At 34.0% G+C, this 10,222-nt stretch overlaps 2 protein-coding genes across 2 annotated transcripts; both read right to left on the bottom strand.

Moving 5' to 3' along the window:
- Window positions 1-524: 524 nt before the first annotated feature.
- LOC122277097 lies at window positions 525-2,006 on the bottom strand. The gene is made up of 3 exons (XM_043086976.1): window positions 1,997-2,006; window positions 1,127-1,717; window positions 525-670 (listed from the first exon to the last, which is right to left on the bottom strand). Exons 1-3 carry the CDS (start codon window positions 2,004-2,006, stop codon window positions 525-527), a joined length of 747 nt encoding a protein of 248 aa, XP_042942910.1.
- A 1,102-nt stretch (window positions 2,007-3,108) lies between these two features.
- On the bottom strand, window positions 3,109-9,087 carry LOC122277319 (uracil phosphoribosyltransferase). The gene is made up of 12 exons (XM_043087276.1): window positions 8,856-9,087; window positions 8,653-8,745; window positions 8,307-8,385; window positions 7,129-7,187; window positions 6,220-6,297; window positions 5,814-5,895; window positions 5,480-5,528; window positions 5,061-5,122; window positions 4,645-4,712; window positions 4,088-4,143; window positions 3,964-4,011; window positions 3,109-3,559 (listed from the first exon to the last, which is right to left on the bottom strand). The coding sequence occupies exons 1-12, from the start codon at window positions 9,009-9,011 to the stop codon at window positions 3,508-3,510; spliced, it is 882 nt and encodes a 293-aa protein (XP_042943210.1). The 5' UTR covers window positions 9,012-9,087; the 3' UTR covers window positions 3,109-3,507.
- Between the last annotated feature and the right edge of the window lie 1,135 nt (window positions 9,088-10,222).

Below are 10,222 nucleotides of genomic sequence, written 5' to 3'. Positions count from 1 at the left end.
GATGGACACAAGTGCCATGCCAGAAATGCAGCGATTATATTTTCAGCAACTACAGAAAGAAATTATGTTGAGATGCGAAAGAAACTCAAACTAAATGTTAATTGTATTTTTTTAAAAAGTTTATCATTTTGTTTATTATGTATCAGACAATGATAGATGAATATATGGATTGACTAAACTTATGGAGTTGCATTTTTTGTGGTGTTGCCAATATAGTAGATGTAAGGAAATTTCTGTTATGAATATCAAAAACAATTACAAATGAATGGAATATAGTCACTATTCACATGAAAGAAATTTTAATAAAATATGATTACCATTCAAATAGTCACTACTAATATTAAGAAAATACAAACAAAGCGTGGAAAATAAAAACATAGTCACTACTAACATGAAGGAATTACAAACAAAGCAGAGATTAACTCAAACATAGTCACTATAAACATGAAGGATATACTATACTAAGGCGTTACATAATTTTGGGAATATAATAGCCATTGATGTTCAATTAGATCTGCTTGGAGCTAATGATGTCCCGAGCTGTCTCTAATTTGATGATGACGCTGGATGAATTCCGTAAGTTCAGTTGTATGATTGCGCGAGAGTACCAGGAGTTCATCATCAAGTTGATCATACTCAATGTTCGGATCCTCGCTATCATCACGCTCGTCTTCAATGATCATATTATGTAGAATAACACATATTTTCATTATATTTGTTAGTTCCTTCACTTTGAACATTCGGGAAGGTCCACAGATGATGGCAAATTGTTGTTGAAGTATTCCGAACGCACGCTCGACATTTTTTCTTGCGGATTCTTGTGCTTTCACAAAATTTTTTTTCTTATTCTCTCGTGGTGATGGAATCTTCTTCACAAAAGTTTGACACTTTGGATGAATACTATCTGCAAGGTAATACCCCATAGTATAGTCGTTGCCATTGATTGTGTAATTGACTGGAGGAGCACGCCTTTGGGCAGGTTCCGTGAAAATAAAAGATTGCTCAAGAACATTAATATCGTTATGTGAACTGGGCATACCAAAAAATATATGTTATATCTAGAGATCATATGAAGCAACTGCTTTTAAAATAATAGTTGGTTCACGGATGTGGTCGGAGTACATACATTTCCAGGCTGCGGGACAATTTTTCCACTTCCAATGTATGCAGTCAATGCTTCCCAACATTCCTGGGAATCCCCGTTGTTCACCAACCACAAGCAATCGGACAATATCATTGGCATTTGGAGACCGCAAATATTCATCTGAAAAAACACTTACTATTGTCTCAGAGAATTTTTTGAGGCTCTCCATTGCTGTGCTTTCACCAATACGTATGTATTCATCCGTAAAATCTCCAGTAACACCATACACCAGCATTCTAAGTGTTGTAGTTATCTTTTGCATAGGTGATAAACCGAGTCTTCCGGCATTATCTCTTCTTTGGAGGAAGTACGGCTCGTAAGACTCTACCTCATTTAGAATATGGAGAAATATGAGACGGCTCATTCGAAATAGATTCGAGGGATATACTGGATTTTCTGCAAAATAATCGCGAAATAGGCGCTCGTGCCCCTGAGTATGATCACGCCGAATAAAATTACGACGTTGGCGACTTGGGCAATGCCTCGATGACTGTCCATCGACCTCCTCATTAAGAACATCGCTATCATCTTCAGAGGATACGTATGTCAACAATTTGCGAAAAAAAGTACGAGCTATTTGATGAAGCAAGTGAGAGATCAGAGGATACAATAGAATATTGGTTCTATAGATGAAATGAGCTTTGTGGTTTGTGAGAATGTGAATGCTAGTAATATGCGTATTTATAGAAGAAAAAGTTACTGTTACATATAAGACAATAAATGTTACCGTTTGAGATAAGACAAAAAAAATTACCATTAGAGAAGAGCCAAAAAATGTTACCGTTGGAAAAATGACAATTAATATTACCATTAAAAAAATGGCAAAAATTTTTATCATCAATACGTGACTACGGATCCCCATTAGCGAAACTGATAAAGAGTACTAAATAAAAAAAATGCCCAATCACGTTAGAAAATGCACTAACTAAAAATAAAAAATTACTATTATTATAATATGAATTTCAGTTTTAATAAAAATACTGTATTGAATAGTCAAAATTATATAAATATTTAGTAGAAAGTGATATTTGAAAAAAAGATAATAAGACAAAAGAGTTATTAATTAAGATTGTAAATGGAAGAGAGAAAAAAGTAATAAAAAAAGAATAGAGAAATATTATTTGATAGCATAAAGATAGGGATGAAGAATGAGATGTTGGAGGTTTTTAGAAGATAAATAAAATTTAAAGATAAATTTGAGATAATGTGATTTTAAGTTAAATTATAGGGATGAAGATGAAAAATTAGATGAAGATGCTCTTATAATATCAGAGTTAGCAAAATCGGTGTTGGCAAAGCCTATACTCGGCGAAAGAGAAGAAACAGAGCATAAGAATGAAGACTCAGAAGAAAAATTGTATTGATATATTCTGTAAAAGTATATATTTCTATGCTGTACAGTAACCAACTTATAGAAAGAATTGAATATGCTATACAAGAATTATTATACTTAAATTCCCCTAAATAACTATACATATTGCAGACTGCTTATTTGGCAATTTGTTAAGAACTCTGTTGCATGCTGATTCTTCTAGCTGTGCATGAGACAATGTGGAAGTTGGTGTAGTAGTCGTGAATAATAATAATATAATTTAAATTAAGAAATTTTATTAAATTTTGACGGTAAAAAGTAAAGAAGAAATTGAATAAAAATGTTCCAATTGATTGTACGGAGATCCAGGTGTTTGTACTTGCAGTTAAAACAAAGAGATAGGATTTATGAACCTTTGAATAGACTATTATAAGTTAATAAAATAGATCAATTTTATCTCTTAATAATTGCAATTTGTCGTGTGATGAACTTGCAAGCATTGAATTGGGACGATAACCAACAAAAGGGTCTAAAGTCGCTTTAAAATTACAATTATAGGCAAGTATTGGTGTTATATATATGCCTTATATATATATATATATATATATAACAAATTATAATTTGTTCCCCAACAAGTTGTGTTTACACAATGGAATGTAAATAGAACCCTTTACTGCAATGATCAAACTTGGTCATACAGAGCAAAAGCCAAAATGAACTGGTCTATCAACCAAGCTAAGTGCAAGTTGAACACAATGGCATGTATAGATCACTTCACCCGATCAAACATACATGGCTCTACCAATAGAACACCAAAGGCAATAACTAATACCTTTCCAAATACAAAACGAATGCAAAATCCTGATAGAATACCATATTTTTACTTCTCATGGAGTCAGTAATTTGCACAAGAATTAAGTAAATATGTAACGCAAGTCCAGTGATTAAACCATGAAAGCTCAGCACGCTGTAGTGCTTGATGGTCCAATAGATATGTCAAAATTGAATGAGGTGACTATCAAGAAGGGCTGTATAGACATTTTGGGTGACCTCATGTACCAAAGCTTCGGTCTCCAGCATCCCCGAGTCCAGGAATTATGAACCTGGAAAAGCCCGTTCAAATATATAAGTGCCTGTTTAGGATTGTCGCATATAATAGAGCTTTTCATTGTAGAGCTTTGTTAAAAAGTTCTACTTTAAAAAAAATTGTTTACTGCTTGGTAAACATGCATCTAAGGTGTTTTTAAAGTTAATCAAGGTAATTTTTTTAAAGTTCAGCCTTTTTTAGGTGCCTAAAGTACTTTTTTTTTTTATTAAATTTACCAAACATATTATTATTATTATTTTTTTCTATAAAAGAGCTTTTAGACTGTTAAATGTACTCTTTAAGCTTCTTACGTCAAAACCAAACTGGCACTAAAACAAACATAATAAGTCCAATCGTCATATACCTGAGCTAACTACTAAACATTAATATTTTTTTAAAAAAAGAAGGGAATGTGCTTACCCTTTGTCATTGACTGTGGGATCAATTATTCCAGTGTATACATGAAGCCTGGAAAATCAGACCAGAAAACTTAAGGAATGCTAATTGCATTTTTATTAGTGAAATCTGATTTTAGTATTATTACCCAGGGAAATTCTCACTGAGCTTTTGAAGAGCTGGAGGGGCCGCCACAGCAGATATCTACATCACATCACTTTTTTCAGCAGTGTACTAACCAATGAATGCAACAACAATGATTCTTTCTGTTCTTTTCGTGTGCGTGCACGGTTTTCATGTGGATGGGTGGTGAGTAAAGTTTGAGCAGAGAGACAGAGACAGCCACTGTACACATCTGCCGCCATTTTATATCACCATTAACGGGATAAATATTCATAAAACATCCTGGGCTACCCACCGGTGGGTATATACAAAGCAAGTATTATAACAATGTAGTGATATAATAATTCTATAGCAACATAGACAAGACAACACAAGCACAGCTTTGTCTACGAGATTCTTTTTCTTTTTTGAATTTTGGGATAAAACCACTGCCTACACACACATCTCGGTTTGGTAATTAGCTAAAATATCAACCTCAACAGATAAGCAGAGTATAGTCAACGAATGAAACCTTCTTCTCAATTTATTTGGATGGGGCTTATAGAAACAGAAACATGGAGGATATCTAACAAGAATGTTTACCACTTTAATTTGATTGTTATCAATCCCCTGTTCCTTTAAGAGGTTGAGAGCTGCCACTATCGTGCCACCTGATATTAATTATCAAGAAAATAATGACAAGAAAAATCAATCCCACTATAGGAAGGACAGATGTTGCACATCTGCAACATTTTGAACTGGTGATACAATAAAACATGATCATGACTCAGTGGTAAACCATCATAGCGAATTTGAAGAGTTTGATCAATAAAGTTTGACCCAAAAAAATCAGACCCCAAGGTTGATCCTCCAACCAAATGGAAAAATAACAGAAGAAATAAATATAAAACTTGATCAAACAATGTTGAGAACCATTTTATAAGGTGAGTGAAAAAAGAAACTAAAATATCCAGAACACAAAACAAGGAGCTCCAGCCATTAGTCCATTAATATCATACCTGTTGCCAGCATGGGATCAACTACAAATACCCGAGACCCTTCAGGAAATTTGTCAGGTAACCTATGAAAGTGACAGTACAAACTGTAAGAAAAGTTGTTCCAATGCTAGCATCCCCCCCCCCCCCCCCTTTTTTCTCCCTCTCTTTTCTCGCTTCCACCAAAAAGAAGAGAAAAGAATAGAAAAAAGAAAAAGGAAATATGCCAAGGCAGAAATGACTCAGAGAAACAAGGAAAAGTTATGAAACAAAAGCAAAGCTATAAACACGAAAGGGATTTTTTTTTTTTTTTAATAATAAAAAAAAAGAGCTCTATCTCACTCAAAAGATCTCAAATAGAAGCATTTCCTTGTGCACTCGGTCTAAGCATTCAGAGGAAGGGGGAAAATACGTTTCTCATTTCCATGAGAGGGATTCCTTACTTGTTCAGATATATTGAGGGTTGAAGTGTCTCCTCATCTCTGCTTATCCCTTTATTTGCAAAACAGAAAGAAAACCACCAAAGCAATCAATCACAATGAAAACCTAAAGAGACATGGCCTCAAAGAACAATTGATAAGTACGGTTGACTTAAGTCGGTAAAGGGAAGTGACAATGCCTATTCTTCTTCTAATATTAATAAAATTCAACCCATCAAAACAAAAAGAAGAACGTTATCATGGCTATTAGCAGAATACTCAAACAGCACTAAGCATAACAAAGTCTCTAAAAACACTCATCCATGAAACTTGGCTACATGGATGAACCTTTCCTTACCCAGATGGTATGTTTTTGTTGCTGGCAAGATTGAAGATGCATGTTCTGCAAGTGCTAGACCAGCTCTTAGGATTGGAACTACCTACAGAAGTAAATGAAGGTCTTAGTTAATGAGAATTTAGATCTCCTAGAGTTCCTGCCCGAACTCTAGGGCTTAGAGTGGGAGAGAAATAGACACAAAATGGGGCCCACAACATTTATTGAGTATTTAAAGCTTCTTGAGAAAATCATTTGGGCAATCATAATGTTGTGGGGCCCATCTTGTGTATCTATTTCTCTCACAATCTAGGCCCTAGAGTTCAAGCAGAAACTCTAGGGGATCAAAAACTTACTATAACACCGAAAGCAACCAAAATAGGGAAAGACATGCACACCTACACAATGGAAATTACCATCATAAACTCACCGCCACTGGCTCCCTTGGATCTATAAACTCAACAGAAGCAACACCCATTGGTGACTGTATCTCCCCATTGACAGTAGGCTAATAGCAGCAGAACCATAAAAATGTCAGATTAAAATATCACAGCCAAAACACACAGGACACAAATATAAACATATAAACATATCTATAATTTTTTTGATAAGTAAAATGAAACATATATATATAAACATATATATATAATTTGCCTCTAAAATAGCACAGACATTGCTATATTTCCGGCACCCGAATCTTAAAAAGCAACCGTAGAGAACCTCATATGGACAGACAATATTTTTAGCTAAAAAGTGTACAAAAAATCTCAATTAATTTTTTTGATAAGTAAACTAAGAAAGTGTTATTATCTTTCTCATCAGTAATATAATAATTACTAATGAAAATCCAAATAAAGGGCATAAGCAGAGAATGATATGATTTGGCCAGGAAAAAAAATTCTATGACATATCTGTGTGCATACATGCGTGTGTATAGTGTATAGTTAAGCCGTTCCTATGCTACAAGCAGCTCCGTCTTATTTAGCAGTCGGTAACAAATCTGTGTGTGTGTGTATGAGAGAGAGAGAGAGAGAGAGAGAGAGAGAGAGAGAGAGAGACCATAATAACAACAATAATGAAACATAGCTACAACATATTTTAATGGTACTAGATTCTGAAATAGCCTCTTGGACATCCTTGTTATCACATATTCTCTGGGGTTATCATCATTCATAAATAAATACCAACACTTGGGTTTGTATGTATTATAAAACAGAAATACCAACATATGATTTAAAACTAAATTCATATCACACAAATGTTTAGAAAGGAAAAGGCAAAGTAGAAAGCACTAGAAATATCATTATAGACAATTTGCAGGTACAACATATCTACTAACCAACCAATCCCTTGAAGCTTCATACATAAGTAGCCTCCCCAACTCCGCCATTGCATTCCCTACAACATTTTAAGTTCAAAACGTAACAATAAATAATTTAAAAAATATAATGAAAATTAATCCCGTCAGGGTGTAGCCTAGTAGTCAAAGAGTGTGGTTGAGATGAGCTGTAGATTCAGACATCTTGGGTTGCACTCAGCACTAGGAGCTCACCTAGATTACCTGATACACAGTTCTGCCGGTGGGATTTGGTATCTATGGTTTACTCCCAGAGTGGGTTTGAAGGGCATTGCCTTGGTGAGGTTCCACGTCATAGCAATACAGAAAATAAATGTGTATGACCAATGACAACATCTAGCCCTAACAACAAAAATCCTAGTCCTCAATCACGTTCTAAGTATACTAGAGTCTATAATTTGAAATACTGAAAATAAAGGGACATTATTTTAAGTGCTTTTCAGGGTAATAAATTTCTGCGACCAATGATAACATTTTATCCTAAACAAAATCCAAATTCTCAGTCTGTCCTAATTATCCTAGAGTCCATTATTAGCTGTTAGATGCAGTACATGATTTGTAGGTGTCGTTGACCATATGACCACAATCTTTGGCAGCTCCGAAAGTAATAATGGCCTATAATAATGCATAACATTTTTATACAACCTATAAGAATCAGATATTTGTGCAGTAAAGGATAAGATTATCACTAAAGTAGAAAAGTAGCATTCTTCAGTAGCTTCTTATGTTTCACCGAGAGAAACAATAGTGTGTGCGTGTCAGCCAGAATAACATAAAAAGGTATTATATTCCGAAAAGTTGTTTTTTTTTTCATCGGTAAATAAGGATTTTATTGATGAGAACTAGGCATAGCCCAGGTACAAAGGAGATATACAAGAGCAACACCTAAGCATGATTGACTAGGATAAAGGAATTCCTAGATATTCAGACCATTGAAGTCTAATACAATCGACCAATGGAATAAAGTGTGAAAAAAGAAAACTCTAAGCTCGTCCATTGATCGCTTAGCAGTTCTCATAAATAAAACCCTTGTTTATAACCATAATACAAAACTAATTAGCAGTTCGTATGGAAATCAAATTCAACGTCCTAATTTTTTAGCGCAATGAACATCAATTAATCTTTACAGACACAAATCACGCATTTGAACAATCACTTACTAAATATGGGAGAAGGAGTTTGTTCATTCCTTAGAACTGAAACCCAATGCTTGATCAATGGATGGGGAGGCACGAAGACCTGAAATTCGGACATTTTGTTTGCCTAGCAGTCAGTCAAGCTAGCTCAACAATGAGAAATCTGACCAACCAATCTCAAATAATGGGGTGTCATTTTCCCGGGAATTAAAAAAAAAAAATCATTTTGGAAGCTAGCACATTGTTCGGCGGCATTTTCAAAGATAACGTGGAAAAACTTCCAAATAGATAATTAAGACCTAAATAAGATGTTAATTTCTTATCCTTTATAATATAGTTTCCATGGGCAGACAAGTAAAGGAGAACTGACCAGCATTCGGTCCTGTGAGATGGATTTCTCCTCGGTAGCCATGTCAGCCCTCACAGTAACAAAGCTTCGGCGCCTGGCACTGGAGTAAGAGATCTGCGGGAATAAGAGGCATATATGCTTTATTACATCGAGTAAAGACAAGGTTTTTAGAGAATCGATTCTTTATATCGAAAGCAGGTGAGAGAGAGTATATGTACAGTTACCGGTTTAAGATTGGAAGAAGAAGAAGAAGAAGAAGAAGAGAGAGTTAGGTTAATATAGTGGAGAGATGCGCGAGGGTTTTGGGGGCGACAAGTGGACGCAAAACACGGCGCACCGGACGGGCACCGGAGCGTAAAATGAATGCCGCACGAAGCCATGGCTTCCAATATCTTTTATTTAGATTGTTTTTGAGAGGCAACGAAAGCAACTTATTAGTAGCTGGATTTGGGAAGTTTGGATGATTCTGTCGGGTGGGGGAACTGCTGGCGGCTTCGGCCATTGGCTTCCTTTTTTGGTTAATTAAATAATTAACGATGTAATATTTATATAATTAATAAATAATTATACATTGTGATATATTATAAAAGAAGAGCATTAATAAAATCTATAGTATAGTCTCATAAATAAACATAGCTCATAGTTTTATGAAATTTATTTGAGATAATTTTAATTCTAGGAAGACAATTTAGTATTTTCCTCATCTTACATTGCTTTAATAGAGAGGACATTAAAATACCTATATTTTTCTTCTTCAATTTTTCTAGATCTACATAAACTTGAATCTTTCAAATATTTTTTGATAATTTCTCTGCAATACTTTTAATATATGGTTGATGCTCCTACAAAATAAATTTTGAATAACAGATTAATCTTTCATATACTCAACAAATAAAGTAAGAAGATAACAAAATATGAATAAACTAGAATTTAACAACTGATTAAGAGAAAAACCCAACAAACCATAAACCCTTATAGATTTCTACATGGAGAGTATTCGGTAAGGGTTTTCAGCCTATCTTTATTTACAATCATGAAATGTGACTGATGGAGAATCACATGCATTTATATATAAATAGGCCAAGACCCTTATCTACTGTTTTCTAAGTGTTGCTTCATTCCATCAAGAAATGTAACTGTTTAGTTTTAAATGAGTAATATCTTTATTTTAATTACCTAAAGTTTTTAATATAAATATAAAACTATTTAAAATAAATATATGTAATATATTTAAAAGGATGTGGTAAGTAAGCTACCTTCAAGTCCCACCTTCAAGTCTCTCACAAGGAGACGTGTGCTTATTGTTTCACAAATTATTTCTCTTATATATATATCTTCTATATATAAAAAGCATCTATAAAACGGAATTTCTTGTTTTAATAGAAAATCTTATTTCACCGTTAATTTTATTGTTTCCGTTAAATATCTATTAAATCACCGTTTTTGACCATTTATATTAGTTTTATTGTTTCCTTAATTAGCTATTAAGCCACCGTTTGTGGCCATTTATCTTGACTGCTTGCATTCCATTATCTAATAATTTAAAATTTGAAAAAAAAAGTACCCAATTACAAGTATATTCGTGGCCATT

Source organism: Carya illinoinensis, chromosome 9 (assembly GCF_018687715.1).
Source record: "Carya illinoinensis cultivar Pawnee chromosome 9, C.illinoinensisPawnee_v1, whole genome shotgun sequence".
Lineage (NCBI taxonomy): Eukaryota > Viridiplantae > Streptophyta > Magnoliopsida > Fagales > Juglandaceae > Carya > Carya illinoinensis.
The sequence above is the reverse complement of the archived record's forward strand: the minus strand, read 5'-3'. Positions and strand labels throughout refer to the sequence as shown.